This window comes from Eubalaena glacialis, chromosome 7 (genome assembly GCF_028564815.1).
Source record: "Eubalaena glacialis isolate mEubGla1 chromosome 7, mEubGla1.1.hap2.+ XY, whole genome shotgun sequence".
Classification (NCBI taxonomy): Eukaryota; Metazoa; Chordata; class Mammalia; order Artiodactyla; family Balaenidae; genus Eubalaena; species Eubalaena glacialis.
The window spans coordinates 63,624,012-63,640,869 of NC_083722.1; the positions used below are offsets into that span (position 1 = coordinate 63,624,012).

At 37.1% G+C, this 16,858-nt stretch overlaps 1 protein-coding gene across 5 annotated transcripts in view; it reads left to right on the forward strand.

The window, feature by feature from the left end:
* Nucleotides 1–16,858, forward strand: part of LRRFIP2 (LRR binding FLII interacting protein 2) — a 123,027-nt gene that overhangs the window by 59,919 nt on the left and 46,250 nt on the right. For 4 of the 5 annotated variants that reach the window (XM_061196479.1, XM_061196481.1, XM_061196480.1 and 1 more), the window contains 2 exons: nucleotides 14,441–14,485; nucleotides 15,891–16,007. In XM_061196479.1, coding sequence (XP_061052462.1) covers nucleotides 14,441–14,485; nucleotides 15,891–16,007 — 162 coding nt within the window. Of the gene's footprint in view, nucleotides 1–1,002; nucleotides 1,078–2,378; nucleotides 2,430–2,510; nucleotides 2,556–3,398; nucleotides 3,447–3,895; nucleotides 3,953–6,167; nucleotides 6,237–8,555; nucleotides 8,646–14,440; nucleotides 14,486–15,890; nucleotides 16,008–16,858 lie in introns of all 5 variants that reach the window. The other variant, XM_061196477.1, reaches the window with a different exon arrangement.

The window sequence follows — 16,858 nt, forward strand, 5'->3', positions numbered from 1 at the left end:
GACTATACCTTAAGAATAGGCTTAGTGAGATTCTTATACCTATTTTAGAAATTTGAATTGATTTAGTTGTGGTATTATAAGTAGTACCAAAGTCACATATAGGTTTCATTCTGAATGATTGTTTTTATAGATTTTATAATTTTGGGAACTTGAAATTGATTTTCTGGTAGAAACAATAAAGTACGCAATGGCAGAGTTCCCATGCTGTCTTCCAGAAGACTCTTCAACCAATAATGTAATTAAACTATGGAACTAATAGTGCTCTCCATTCCAGCCGACCTTGCTAAACATTTCTGTGGAGGAAAAAATGTCTAGAATACCCATTTGGGGTGCTAGGAACACCTCTTTCCTGTCAGGTTGCTTACAGCAGTGTCAGAGGAAGTACAGTCCTAAGCTCCCTGCTAACTCAGGGTTCCCATGGGAAGGGCTCTGACCATTGGTGGGGTGGAGAGAGGGTTGGGAGGCTTTGGCTGGTAGAAATGAGGAAGGGGGAGAGAATGAAATGGAGAGGGCATTAGTGAGACGCCCTGGTGGGGGCAGCGTTGGGAGCTCTGGGGAGAGGTGAGTCCTGGTGCCTCGGGCAGGGCCAGGAGTTTTGAAAAAATAACCTTAATGATTTCTGTGGCATTGCCAAATAGATTATAAAAGTGGTAATTATTCATTCATCCTGGGTTTTTCAAGGACATTCGTAAGTATGACATGAGAATAAATCATTTATTATTTCCATTCCATTTTGTCTGAGGGTTTATACTCTTGTTTTTAAAGTAAAAAAAAAAAAAAAAAATTAGCAATGACTTGGTTTGAAAATAGTTAACCTTTAATATTAATCTTTTTTGAGAGACCTGAAATAGTTGTTATTTTCACTTTTACCTAATATGATTCAATGCTTTAAAATCATTGTTTTGGAGGAGAAGGGGTTTAGCAGTATCCGATTTTGCCTCTGTGTTTTTAGGTTAACGGCATTTAACCTAAGAAAAATGTGTTTAATTTTGCTTTTTGCAGAGTGGCCTCTACTTTGACCAGAGAAACTATAGCAGTCTTAGACATAGCAAACCCACCTCTGCCTACTATACTAGGGTTTGTCACAAGTTTTTTGGCTTCATGTGTTTTATCCAACTTTAACACATTTCTAATCCCTTGTTTTGCATTTTGACTAGTTAGAACTAATCTGTGAATGGCTGTGTATATACTAGTTTGTGGTAACTGAATTCACATAGTCTGTGTGAGTGTATCTTTAAATAATGGGAACTATTGAATCACCATGTTTAAAATGAGTACCATTTTTTTCCAGTTTTTTTAATGAAAAATAGTTAACATACAAAAAAAGTTTAAAGAATTGTATAGTAACCACCTGCGTACCTACCACTCAGATTCTACAATTGATATTTTACTATATTTCCTTTATCATGTAATTATCTGTCCAGCTGTCCCTCTATCCATCCATCAGTTCATCTTTTTGGGGGGGATGCATTTCAAAATAAGTTGTAGGCATCAGTACATATCACAGTGTATGCCCTTTTATTAAAAACATACATGTGAACATTTAAACTGTACGTGGGATGAGAAGAATGTAATTATATTTAATGTTAGAATCTCTTGTTTTTTCAAGGCATTTGGCACATCATACATTTAAAACACATATTTAAATATATGGCGCATAGTACATTTGAAATAATTCAGTTGTCAGAACATAACTTAGATATTTATGTATCTTATTTTCCATGTCTGATTGAGCTTGGTGAAAAAAACCTGAAAATTGTGTCTTGAGATGACATCAGGAAAAAGATTTAATTCCTTTTTTAAAAATGCTGTGCTTTGTTAGCGTGTGGATTCATTGTGACCAGTACATTTTATCTAATTAAACTAAGGCACTTGGTCCATGGCTTGTTGTGAAATACACGTTTTCTAATCTGTTTGGGAGAGTGTTTATAGCAATAACTCAGAGCTCATTTACCTGGTTCCCCAGTAATCAGGATAAGCCCATTAGATGTCGCAGGAGCTGCTGGGGACTGGGATGTGGACACTGTTTGCCACACTCCCTGTGCCATGGCCCTCTTTTCCTGAGTATTTTCTTAGGTGCCCATCCCATCTCCTAACACTAATGTTCAAAGACCAATAGGACTTACCCATTTATAGAAAACTATTCCAAGTGTTTTTCTTTCTTATCCCTTAAAATTGGTATTCAAAGAGATTTCTAATGATTAAGTTTTTCTCACATTGTGTGTCACTTAACTGCCTTAAACACTCAAGAATTACTAATGAATTATGGAGTATAAAATAAATATGTCTTCTACTCGCATGATGGTGAGGCTGATTCTCCTTTTCTTTTTCCCTTTTTTTTTTTTTTTTTTTTTTGCTTGTTTTGTTTTGTTTCTTAGCAGTCTTCTTCCCTATACAGTGACCCTCTGGCAACATCTAAGAGCTACAGGGTTAGTACTTCCTGAGGAGTATGGCGCCTTCATAGCTACCAGTTGCTTTTCTTTGGGTTAAATCATGTGCTTTCTCCATAGGCCTCCCCTACTGCAAATTCTGGTCTTCTGAGAAGTGCCAGTCTGGTGTGTATTTTCCTCTTCCAACGTGTGTACTCCTGGTGGGGCCATTGCCATGGTGCTGACTCTGGCTTGCCACCTTTCCTCCAGAATAGTCAAGGACACATGGCTTTAATGCTATGTGTACTGCAGACTGTGCTGCCTGTGCTTAAAATACAAAACTTTGGGGGAGCAAAAATGAGCATATCATAGCAGTAGATACTGCTGGCTGTTGGTAGGCCCTTGCTTAGAATTGGCTTCCTGTAGAGGAGGTAGACTTACATGGGTTGCACTACACTTGCATACTTTTGTGAGATGGCTGCCCATGCATGGGGTGTCATATTTTGGGGGGGAACAGCTGTGGCCTTGGCCATGTTAATACTAGGCTCTAATGGAGCCAGCTGACTAGAAAGACAAAACAGTAGCTCTGTGTAATGTGCGAGTTGGAATTGGTTGCTTTCAAGCTGTTGTTTGTTGTCTTGTGGCCTGTCCTAGTGGACTGGGAACCTGAGGCTTTGTACTTAATTTTATCGTAACAGTGGGCAAAATGCTTTCCGTGCCGCACTTTCTTTTCTGTTCTATTTCCTCCTTTGAGAGAATAAAGTCGTAAATGTTCTCCGAATTTCATAACATGATGAAAGGCAGTGCTGTAACCAGTGGTGCTTTTTAAATGAAGTGTGAGTTTGAAGTTTTAATGAGGCTGACGCAGGAATTTATGCATACGTAAATGAGTGTTACCACCTCAGGAGGCTATACACGTTAACACCGTTCTTCAAAACTTTTTTGGAACTAGGTACTGCAAAGAAGTTATGTCATTTTCAAAATAACTTTGATGCTGAATGGATAAATGGCATTTCTTTTGTTCTTTAGGCGTCATTGTATGATGGTGGATTATATAACCCTTATGGTTCTCGAACTGTAAGTCTAACCAGGCGGAGGTGGTGAGGAGGGTGGTGTGTAGGTGGGCACAGTTTACTTACAGAGCCATTTAATCTGACCTATAATTACTCTACAAGCTGTGATCCATCAGCTTGCCAATGGTGGCTCTCACCCAAGCTGTGAGAAGACACCTGCTGGCAACTGTGGCTTAAAGTATAAAGGCAATACAAGTAGAGAAACCTCTTTTCTGGCTCAATTAGTTCCTCAGGAAGAGGCTGGGAACAGCGCTTCTCAGGGCCTTTCTTCTCCCTCCTGCCGTGGGCTGCTGGATGGTGAGGGTGGGAGTGAAGTAGAGTTCCAGGCTGGGGAGGAACAGTTATCTTCACCTGGGAGCCAGGGGCGAGTTAGGTCCAGGGGCACTGATGCATTCCCAGCAGGAAAAGGAACTGATCGTTATTGTAAAACCTTTCTTCTTGGAAACTTTATAGCCATCTGAATACAGTTTTCACTCATCAAGAACGAGTTCAGCCCGAAGCAGTCCTGTGGTGAGCTGTCTAGTCTCTTTGCATGCTTTATAGACACTTTTGATTGTTTCATTAATCTGTACTCACCATTCAGAATATTGAGGATGTGGTGTGTTTCACTCTATTGTGCATGGGTTATCGTTTTCCTTCAGTACACAAACTCAAGAACTAATTTGTCCTAACCGGTGGTTTCTGTATGAATGTGACTTAAGCACGTAATTTCTTAAATGAGTCTGGAACTAGTGCCATTAGAATTTTTAAAAAATTTATATGTAACTGTCATTTGTGTGGAAATTCTTCTCTTTTCAGTGGTGATAATTCAGACTATGAGTTGGTTGCCCTGTCCTTTTCCTTTCTCCTTTTCATCTCTGCTTCCTACATTGAACCATTTCACTTGCTTACCAGCCTGTCAATCAGTGGAGTGAGAGGAGAAGAAATCAAATAAGTCAGCTTTTAAAAATTGCTACATAAAACAGAAAACTGGGACAATTCTAATCACCCAGTCTTTCTGGAGTATTAAAACTTTTTTTTAAATTTATAAATGTAATATTAGCTTAAGGAAAGTACAAAGTAAAAGTTCTCTGACCCTTTCCTCCTATATCCATTCCCCAAATGCAACCTCTGTTCTTGTATATCCTTTCAGAGATATTTTATGTATATATGAGTGTCCTTTATTTGAACAGTATGTAAATGATTTGTATACATACTGCGCTTCAACTTGTTTTCTTTACTCAAAGTATCTTTTCAAATCAGTATATAAAGATTTATTTCATTTTTTTGGTCAGTCTTTTTTTTTTTTCATTCTTTTTTTGACATTTAAAAGATTTTTAAAAGTAGACCATGTCCGTTACTGTTTCCACTGAGTGCCTCTTGGAGATAGTTTTATGTCAGCACATTTTTTTTTAATGGCAATGGATCATTCCATTAGTGCCTGGGCTGTAAATTTGAAAAATTGCTCCCGTTTTGATGGACATTTAGGTTGTCAGAGTTTTGCTACTACAGACACTTGTACAATGAACATGCTTATGCAAGTATATTTTTGTGGGCTTGTATGAGTAGATCTGCATGGTAAATTGCTAATCATGAAATGATGGGAATCAGAGTATTTACATTTAAATTATGCTATATATTGCCATATTACCCACCAAAAATCTCTAGTAATTAACATTTTCAATGACAAATGATGACTTTAGGAACTACCTTTTTATTCTTGACAGTGTCAAAATTGGAGAAATTATTAAGCAGTTTCTTAATGGTCAACATAGGTTACTTTGTGGAGTGGAACAGGTGAGATATATGGACTTTCTTCTACATATATGTTTGGCTCATTTCTTCTGCCATTTCCAAGTGGCAGTTATCAAGAATTCTACTCTAATAGCTAACAAAAAGTTATTACAGGGATGTTTTTCACGTAAGGAGGAAGTTTACTTTTAACCCACTGGGTAATAAAATTCCACTTGGCAATTCTTGGGCCTGGTAGCATTTTTAGTGTCCCAACTGTGATGGTCCCTTGCAAACAAAATCATGGTAGTATTTTCAGTCAAGTGTAGAATCTTGTCCTTGTGTGCTGGCTGAATGCTCTTTCATTTGCAAGTTGGGCTCAGAGGTATTATCCCAGTGATGCCAGAATGGTTTCTTAGTGATGTCAGAATGGAGGCAACCTACATATATTGAAGATGAGTCTTCCACTGCTGGTGAAAGAGGAAGTAAACTGTGTGGTGATATTAGAAGTATCTCCACCTGCTGCATAGGAATGAATAAAGGACAATAAGAATCATCATTTCAGTGTCCTTGCCGGTAGGAAATTCTGTCTTTGACTTATATTATTTCACTTACGAAGATTCTTTTATTTTCTCTCCCAAACTGAAACATTAAGTGTATTTATTGACCCCTGATAGGACCCCAAAGGGCCTGGAGGTTTAAAAAGCATGAAGTCCCTGGCTGGTTTTGGCCAGTAGAGTCATACCCCGCCCCCTTTTCTTTCATTTAACGTAAATAAAAGATGAAGTACTATTTTATTCTTTGTGCTTTTTGGAAATATCTTTTGGTTTTTAATGATCGTTCATTATGCCTTGAAACAGCTTTTTGGTTTAATGGTGCACAATAGATGCTGCTAATTATTATGCTCACGGAGAGTGTTTGTGTGCTTCCCAAAGCCTTACCTCATGTGCCTTCAGTCAGGGAAGACCTGTAGTGAAATTGCATCTTTTTCATTATCTGCTTTTAATATCTATAGTTTATCGACGATGACACTGCAAGCATTGCCTCTTCTGGTCGTGCCAGCCATGGGCGAAGGGAGAGTGTGGTGAGCGTGATTTGCATGCAAACACATACGATGAGTTTTAAAATTGCAACACTGTGTGATCACGTGAAATCTGTTGGAAAATGAAATTTGCACTTGACAAAATGAGCGTTTTCTTCGAACTTAGTTTATATGAATAATTTGCCTTCAGAAATGTATTCCTGAGACTACGTTTTCTTAGTGGGCTATGTAAGCTTTCCTAGTGACACCTCTTATGTGCTAGTCATTGTGTACTTGACAGATTTTCACTTTTAATTTTTTGTTGCTATTTTGTGCGCGTGCATGTATGTGCACAATTCACCAAAACCAAAAAATTTCTCAAGCAAAATTAATGCCTCCACATTGTTTAAAACTCATTACGATGGATTAGAAATCATGCTGCCATTAATTAGTTGTTTTCTTCGCTGTGTATTTAAATTTAACCATAGTTTATACATCTTTTAAGGCCCGCGAATACTTTGAGTTGCTGAGGGCAAAATTTAAAAATTTTGGTCTTAGAATTCAACTAGAGTTACAATTATAGAGGTAACAAATAGCTATGTTAGAATACAAATTATATAATTTCAGGTTATTCTTTTGATGAAGCAAGAAATTTTACAGAGAGCTGATGACATTTTTGCTATACTTAAAAATTGATTCGAAAATTACATTGGTGAGGATGGTGTGTCAGCTTAGAGCTAAAACAAAAGAGCCCAATAACTAAGAGGCTATAATTCCTTTAAGAAAATAGAAGGCCATTTAATACAAGTCATGTTTTGTGAAAGATTGTAAACCCAAAGTTTACATAGAAAAGGGGAACAGCAGGAGTTTGTGAGCTTTGTTGCCAGAAATCCAGTGATCTAATTAAGACAGTTGTGGTCCCTTGGCAAGCCAGTTAATGCTCATACTCAGAGCTGCAGGAGAAAGAACAGTCCATGACACCGAAAGCACCCCAGAAAGTGATGGAGTGGAAAGGGCAGGGGCTCTGAAATAATGATGCCTGGGCTTGAACCATTTCTCCAACCTGTTAGTTGTGTTAATAACGATTTCTTTATTTGTACAATGGGCATGTAATGACTATCTTTGTAGGTAGGCTTAATATATGGATTAAATGAATTACTGTCTAGAAAATAACTATCAAAATTCTGAGATAGTGGGTACTGTTATATTATTCTATGTAAATCTAAGTTGTATCACTGTGAACAAGAATACTATTGCTTGATTATCTCAGCTCTTAGCAAAACTTCGTATCTGTAAGCCTTAAGGAAGGCATCTCTGTGGATGGGCTTGCAGATTCCTTTCTGGAAGAGCAGAGTTTTTGAGTAAGGTAATCAGACAGAGCTGAGGTAAAGAACAGCTGATGAGTGAGGTAAAAAATATTCATTATTTATTAATTCAACAAATGTGTATGGAGGGAGTACCTGTTATATGTGAGGGACCATGTTAAGTGCTGGGAATAATGTGGTAAGCCACATAGACCAGATTTCTGACTTCATGGAGCTTATATCCTGGTGAAAGAAATAGAAAATAAACTGATAAAGATAGGAACAAAAAAGAGAAAGTAAACCTGGGGACTGTGAAGAGAAAAAGCAGGTGATATTGTAGAAGACATTGAGTGGGGTGTGTGTGTGTGTGTGTGTGTGTGTGTGTGAGAGAGAGAGAGAGAGAGAGCCCTTGGATGGGGTGATCAGAGAAGGCTTCTCCGAGGGAGTTGACCTTTGAGCTGAGAGTTGAACTGCTTGAAGAGCTGGGAGGAGAGCTTCCTAGGCCAGTGCCAACGGCTAAGGTGGGAAGAGACTGGGTATGTTTGGGGAACCAGAAAGAGGCCAGTGTAGTTCTTTCATTATTTTTTTCTACAGTTCTCGGTCCTGAGAAATATGAAAAAGAGGGAACTGTGGAAATTGGTAAAAGGCACAGTAAATACTCTGCAGATAGTTCCGCATTCAGGATATATGTGCTTAACAGAGCTGATAGCTATAATGCATTATACATTTGTGAACTATAGTAGAGGCGTTAGGTAAATGCTATCCTGGAATCCCTCATGGTGAGGTCACTGATGCTGGTTCTCAGGCAGTACATGGATGATCTCTACAGCATAGAACTCTAGCTACGATGAATAATAAGAGCTTATTTTAGGGAGCTGTGATGTCATTTAGGAACCCTTTACATTTCTTTCTCACCTTCTTGAGTAGGTAAATCACAGCAGTTTTCTCGTTTCATTTCATGATACTTTATCACACACCAAAAAAAAAAAAAATTTCCCCCTATATGCCAATGTTCTTATCTTTTTCTTCTCTCTCTTCTTAACTTGTAAAGCATCTCATTTTTTTTCCTGACTGAAAGGTTTCTGCAGCTGATTATTTTAGTCGCTCCAATCGTAGGGGGAGCATGGTCTCCGACGTGGATGATGTCAGCATCCCAGATCTGACCAGCGTGAGTGCAGCGCATGGGGATTCACTGTCTCAGACTTGTGACTAACAGCTAACAAAATAGCTATTTTAAAAATAGGAACTTAATTTACTGCCTAGGAAATACTTATTTCAGCACACTAGCATAAAATACAGTTATTTGTTTTGTTTTGAAATGTATATATTTATATGTTCTGATTTTTTAAAACATTTTTCCTGTGGAAATTTTCCCCCATAGAACCCATCAGCAGCTCCAACAATTATCAATATTTTGCCAATTTTGTTTCATCTATTTCTTCCCCTTTCCCTCCTTTTTTTTTCTGAAGTACTTTAAAGCAAATCCCATACATCATGCCATTTCCCAATAAATAGTTCAGTATGTGTCTCTAGTTGAGAACTTTTTTCTTTATTTACTGTGCCATTATCATACCTAATGAAATGAAAAATAACTCCTTAAAACCATCTAATACCTAGCCCATATTTAGATATTCCTGATCAGTCTTAAAATTTTTCTTCCCTTTTCATTTTGGAGAATCTATAAATTTTTAGGTAAACTTTGAAGATTGGACAATAAAATACACTACTTAGCAAAGAGTCACTAATTTATAGTAACTGGGAAGAATCTGAATAGATTTTGAACGTTTGGATTGTGGCATTGTTTTGAAGAAATGCCTATCCATTGCTTTCACATTCATTGGGAACTGAATTTAGGAAAGACTGTCCAGTAGAAATGCCTTGAGGCATTTACCTTAATGAAGGAACCCAGACCAGCAGATGTCTACCTGCCTGATGTATGTAACAGCCTGATTTTCTGTCTGTGACGTCTCTCCGTAACTGGCATTAGTGTTGTTTGCCCTTGGACCAATGCTGTCCTAATTATCAAGCACTTTGAAGCAGTTGAGGCAGGGTTTCTTAACAAAAAATTAGACAGTTTTTTAATGAAGAGAGAATTATTTATATTTAGCACATCACCGATTGTATTTAAATAGCTATTTCTGAATGACTAATCCTAGAAAACAATTCTGAGTGTTGTCCTTAAGTATTCCAGATTGTTGGCACTCACGTCTGGCTGGCTGAGCAACAGTCCCATCTTGACCTTGGTCACATCAACAGTCTCTCTGCACACAAAGTTAGAAGACTGGCTCCCAAGTCCTTCCCTTGAAATATTGCCCATTTTATTAATTTGCTTAGTAACCTATTTTTTCATAGATGTAAACAATTTAATTTATTGTGTACACCTTTTCTCTTAAAAACTTTGAATTCTTTTAGCATCTAATGTGATGTCTGAATTACTGGCTATGTCCTCCTTACGTTTATTTCTTGGCAATTTATTTGAGTAACTACACAGGAGTGAAAAGGTTGACAGTTTTTTTTAGTCTTCCACTGCCTCTACTAATTAATAAAACTCTTCTCTTTTGCCAGGTAGTTATTTTGATTTATCTGCATATTTTAATAAAAAGTATACATATTTAAGGTATATAGCATAATGATTTGATATACATGTATATAGGCTGTGTATATGTATATCGAATCATGCTGTATACCTTATAACATAAGCACAAGCTTCTCTAGATCAGTGGTTGGCAAATCTGGCCAGCCCCCTGTTATTTTATAGCCTACCAGCCAAAGTTTTCTTTGTTTTTTGTTTTTTAATGGTTATCTAAGTACCTACATAATATCCTTAATTTTACCTCTTGGCAAAGCCTAAAATATATGTTGGGCCCCTCTCTAGAGCAAAAAAATTTGGAATAAAATACATCTTTATTTCTAAACAACTCTTTCAAATGATGGTATTAAAATGTGTTCAGGGGGCTTCCCTGGTGGCGCAGTGGTTAAGAGTCTTCCTGCCAATGCAGGGGACACGGGTTTGAGCCCTGGTCCGGGAAAGATCCCACATGCCGCGGAGCAACTAAGCCCGTGCGCCACAACTACTGAGCCTGCGCTCTAGAGCCCGCGAGCCGCAGCTACTGAAGCCCGTGCACCTAGAGCCCGTGCTCTGCATCAAGAGAAGCCACCGCAATGAGAAGCCCGTGCACTGCAACAAAGAGGAGCCCCCACTCACCGCAACTAGAGAAAGCCCGTGCGTAGCAACGAAGACCCAACACAGCCAAAAAAAAAAAAATGTGTTCACAACTAAAATTCTGTTTCCTCTCAAAAAGGTTCAAATTGTATTTTACCATTTTAGTAGGATAAAATTATCTGTCAAAGTAGCCATTTGCTGAAACGGAGGTCAAAGGGCCTCTTAATCAGAGAATAAGAAATACCTTTCTTTTAAGAAGAAACCAAGAGTTTCAAAGATTTGACAAGATATGTATTCTAAGAAATATTTCTCATGTACTAATTTCAACAAATAATCGAGTGTAGATTTAAAGAGAAACAATCTATACTGTAATGTCAAGAACAAAGCATTTTCAGATTTCCCAGACATAAATAAGGCAAAGGCATTTATCACTGAAATATGGAAAAGATGATATTTAAGACTTTGTTTGCAAGTTGATAATTTGAAATTCTTAAAAGAAGCAATAAAGTTTGCCATCATGTGCTCTTCTTTGTGCATTAATACGAATATGAAATATTACTGATACAAGCTTGTCAGCAAACTTTCCATTTCCAGCTATCAAGGGAACCCTTTTCTTGATTGGAAAATTACCTATTTAATTATTTAGGAGTGTAATGGCATAATATTTACTTGAAAGTTTTTGAGAATAGTAGGCTGTAGTCAGTATTCATGAGCAAGTCCTGAGGGCTTTACTAAGGAAAAAAGCCTTGCTTTCTGTTTTGTTGTTGTTGTTTTATATTGTAGTCTACCATTTTGTTTAGCCACTTTTTTTTAAAGCAATTTGATGACTTATTTTCCGTATTTTTCTCTATCTCAGTTTAATTTGCTTGTTTTACAAATATATGACTATATAGTACATATAGCCTTTGTTTTCTGATTTTTCATATTATTGCATATTTATTTTTTCCATGTTATTCATACATAACAATTTTTAAAAATCAGCTGTAGTCACCATGTTTTACATGACATCCTCAGACCTTATTGATCTTCTAGCTGAAAGTTTGTACCCTTTTACCAACATTTCCCTCTTTTATACCTTAGTATATTAAACATGATTATATCTTATTCCACTTAAGAGCCTTTTGAGGATCTGGCAGACTCTTTTGGTCATCATTTTGAACACTAGCTTATCGTTGCAATGCAGCTATGTAGACCTCCCAGCACTTTTAGAATACCAGGTTTCAACTAGCTTTTCGTCTAAACGGAAGGCTGCACATAACGCAGCACGAGCCTGAGAAGTGAGCACTGAAGAGTCTCTGGCCAAGTCCCTGCAGCGGGACTGCTCTAGGCACTTTTGCTACCTCCACAATTCCTGAAGTTTGGCACATGATCAGCTTGGGCAGGTGCGGCAGTTGGGATATGTCAGGAGATAGCGAAAGCAACAGAATCAATCCTGCAGTGGACTGGGTCAGCGATGCAGCCTCTGAAATGTAAGATTATTCTCAGGTGACTGTCTATTAAAAAATGGGTGGGTTTGGGGGTCATTTGTGTGAGAGTGGGATAAGAGACAGGATTTCAAATGGACCTGGAAGAATGTTTCTGAATGCTGCTTGTTTTTCTCTTTAACTCATTAGTAGAAGAGAGTTGGAAGATACTCTAAGGAAAATAAGTCAGTTTATTTAGATATGGTATTTCTTTCACTCTGAGGAATAACACATTAAATATTAGGCAATATATTTTACTAGTATAGATGTGAGGAAGATAATTCCTTTTTATGGCAATAACTGCCAATATTAAAAACTATTGTCATCGCCTGTTTTAAAACATTTCATATGTGGTTTAAAGAAGTCAAAATGAACTAAAATCAGTTCTTTTTTTTAAGAGTATTACAGTAAGAAGTAGCAAAAAGAATTTGAAGTCTGAAATAGTATTTATATTCTGATTTGGTACTTATAATAAAAGGTGTTTACTGAGACAAAATGAACACAAATAAATGTGGGTAATGAAAAAAAACAGAAAAAACTGTCAAATATGAGGAAGCTAGAGTGAAGTGATCTGAACTGAGCCAGAAATAATGACATTTTGTGTTTTAATAATTAACTAAGGAAGGTTTTCAAATCTCTTCTCTAGATTGGGCTGGGAGGGTTGGTCTGGGAGTTGGAGTCTGGGTATATTTTCATTTAGTTAAATTTTTCTGTGACTTTTTTCCCCCAGTGGTAATTGGGACAGTATATACAGGTAAATAATACGAAAAATTCACAAAACTGAGGTCTGGATTCGGCTCTGACGTTTAGTAGTTATGCATGCTTCAGCAAGATCTTTCACCTCTGAATTTCTCTTTCCTCAGCTATAAAGTCAGGGTTTTAGACTAAACCTTTTAGGTACTTCCCTTCTCGAAACACCAACTAAAACAACCGTAAGGCCTATCTGCAGAAGATAGGATAACTCAATTATGGTATGTCCAGATAATAGGTTACGATGCAGCTGTTAAAATAAATGAGGTAAGTCTATAAGTACATATGGGATATAATTCATTTATTCATTCATCCAACAAATTTTAAGTCCTGTATGCCAGGTGCTATTCTCTTTTTTAAATTAATTTATTTATTTTTGGCTGTGTTGGGTCTTTATTGCTGCGCGCGGGCTTTATTTGCGGTGAGCAGGGGCTATTCTTCGTTGCGGTGCACGTGCTTCTCATTGCGGTGGCTTCTCTTGTTGCGGAGCACAGGCTCTAGGCACACAGGCTTCAGTAGTTTTGGCTCGCAGGCTCTAGAGTGCAGACTCAGTAGTTGTGGCACGTGGGGTTAGTTGCTCCGCGGCATGTGGGATCTTCCCGGACCAGGGCTCGAACCCGTGTCCCCTGCATTGGCAGGCGGATTCTTAACCACTGCACCACCAGGGAAGCCCCAGGTGCTATTCTTGGTGTTAGGAATACAGAAAAGAATATACAGACATAGAGCTTACATTAAAGAGAGAGAGATCAGACAATTAATAAATAAGTTTATTTATTAATAAGTTAATAAATATCATGGGGTCAGGGAGTGATAAACGCCATGAAGAAAAATAAAGTACTTTCTCTGATCTCTGAAACATGGTAAGGGGAAAAAGAAGATATGGAATGTATTTGGGCCACTACTGTTAAAATTTTTTAAAGACTGGGTGTAGGTTGCCCTTGAAGATCCGGGTATGGTGTACCTCTAGAGAGAGGCTTACTTTGCATACCCTTTGTGCTGTTTTTTTCTTTTTTTTAGATGCGTGAGCATGTAGTACTTAAAACGCAAAAACAAAAACCAGACAACCAATTCCTTAGTGCTGTGGGGAAATTTTTTTGATGATATATTTTACATGCTCTAGTCCAATCTGAACTTTTTTGGCTAAGTGTGCTACTCTTAATCTGTGTGTCCTGTGTCAGTAATGCTAAGATAATAAAGTTTTTTGGCTTTTGGTTTTATCAGAATTTTCTTTTTGATGTATACATTTTTTTGTGTGTGTGTGTTAACTTTTACAATGATAAAATTTAAGTTTATATATAGTTTTCTTTAATATGTTTCAAATACCATGAAAAGAAAATCTGTGTAAAAGTTCTAAATTTTTTCATAAGGACAGCTTGCTTACTCCATGTCTTCCTTAGATAAGAATTAAAGTTCTTAACATCTTGTTTTATGTGTCCCAACTTTTATTTCAGTTTTAGTATGTTTGCTTTTAGGTTCCAAATATCGATTGAACTTGGAGAACTCAAATGAGGTCACTTCTTTTTTTTCCCCATAAAAAAATCAAAATGCTAAGCATCTTTTCTGATTTTTATCTCTGTTCTTTTCTAGTTGGATGAAAAATCTGACAAACAATATGCTGAAAATTACACAAGGGTGAGTATCTAAATTCCTAAGGAAATTAAGTTCTCAAGGTCAATAACTTACTGTCTACTACTATTTTATTCTTGATTTTACAACAGTTTAACTGATGGAGCTACTCTTCCTCTCTTCATCTACTTCCTGTCCTTGACCCCCAAATTCCTCTGTGGTTGAATCATGTGAAGCACTGGGAAGAGAAAAGACACTGCATTTTATTTCCTTGAATGTCACCTCTTAAACTTTTGGCTGCTCTTTTGATTTTCATTCCTCTAGAATTTAATCCTTAGAAGAAACCATTAAACACTGAAAATGAAGAAGTGTCTTTAGGAATGGTGGTGACAAACTCTGAGGGTTTTGTTTTTTTCCTATTATAGATAAATAATTCTTCGAAGTACAATAAAATAACTCCTTTCTAGGAGTTGCTTTGTGTTTAAAAAGTCTCTAATTTTCTTCTAGAAATATTTTTAGAAAGTCATCTTAGGGAAATTATCAGGATTAATTTTGTACTATGCCCCCAAAAGGTGTACCAGTTCTATCCAGCAGAAATACAGTGCAAGCCACAAATGTAAACCACATATGTAAGTTTAACTTTTCTAGCAGCCACACTAAAATAGTAAAAAGAAACAGATAAAATTAATACAAATAATATATTTTATTTAACCCAAATGTCCAAAATATTTAAACATAATCAATATGAAAACTTATTAATGAAATATTTTACATTCTTTTTTCCACACTAAGCCTTCGAAATCTGGTGTGTATTTTACACCTAAAAAAAAATTCTCAATTTGGACTAACCACATTCCAAGTGCTCAATCACTGCATGTGGCTAGTTGGCTGCTGTATTGAATAGCACAAATCCCTGCCATTTATTAATTCAGTAGCATGATGTTGCATTTAAACTCATTGTGGGAAGAACAGTCTAAATTCATAGTGATACACGGTATTGTTGCTGTCAGCTGCAAATAGTTATCTCCAACTTTATCAGCAAAGTATTAGGAAAAGATTCTAAAGAAGCAGCTTCAGGAACTAAATAGGAGGACTGCTAATTAGCATACCAACTATAACATTCTAAAACTGTTTAAAATCAAGCTGATGTACTCACCCCAGTGCTGTTTACAATACAGCAAAGATAAACTTAGAAAACAGACAACTCTCACGCGAACCATTTCCTTCTTAGTTATTATGAATTCTAGATTGCAATAAAGCGAGCGAACACAGTTGTGCTTAGTATGCCTGGGCCCGCCTCTGGGTGCCCTCTCCCCAAAGCCAATCTAAATTGCCTGTGGATTGCATTCGGTAACTTCTTGTGCACACTGTGTTAGCTCTCTCCCCACCACCCTGGCCCACTTTTAGTTTCCACAGCAAATATAGTTTTAAAGAAACAAGACTTCAAAGTGCCATATTTCTTTTTCTCTAGCCTTCATCTCGAAATTCTGCCTCAGCAACAACCCCTCTAAGTGGAAACTCATCCAGACGAGGAAGCGGGGACACCAGCAGCTTAATAGATCCAGACACCTCATTAAGTGAATTGCGGGTAAACCGCGATTTTTGGTTTGCTTTTTATAAACAATTTTTTGGCTTCTTTGTAGTCTACTGGAACTATTTAACATTTAATGTGTCTTGGTAGGAAGAAAAAAGTATGGTATGAGTTCTTTAAAAAAAATTGTTAGTGCAGTTCAAGAATGTGACTAGGGTCTGAAGGGAAGGAGATTAGTTAATTCTTCCATTCTCTTTCCTGAACATTTGATGATATTGGAATGAGTTCTGCTAATTTACAAATGCCAAAAAAACTTTCTAATGTATATAAAAGTAATTCTCTCAAATAATTGGCCATATTTTGAATGGAAAATATGTGGATGTACAAGGAACCAGATTTGGGGAATTATTAGTCTTTTGAGCCATTATGGTGTTATTTGGCTGCCTGAATACAGTTATCTCTCAGTGTTTCATGATAAGACAAGTATAATAATATTTGGGATGACAGAAATACCTGAGTAATGTAAGCTCATTTAACCCATTAGTTGAGTCTCCATTCTTATTAATAACCCTTTCAAAATGTATTTGAATGTCTATTTGCTGAACATGCTCTTTTTGAGGAACGAGGGAAGGGCAGTAATAAAAATTGCATTTATTCTTTCGTTCAGCATTGTTGAGCACTTGGCCCCACAGAGTCAGGCAGTAAAGCACACTTTGGACTTAAGGAGTTCGCTGTTTCATAGGGAAGACAAATGGATATAAACCAGTAAAACCAGGTGGTGTGATGCCATGGTAGTAGCAAGAATAGGGCTGTTAAGGGAATTCAGAGAAGCATCATCTAAATTAGACTAGAAGAAGAGATTAAAAAAAGGCTTTTTGGAGGAGACAAGGGGTGAAGGAAGAATAAAA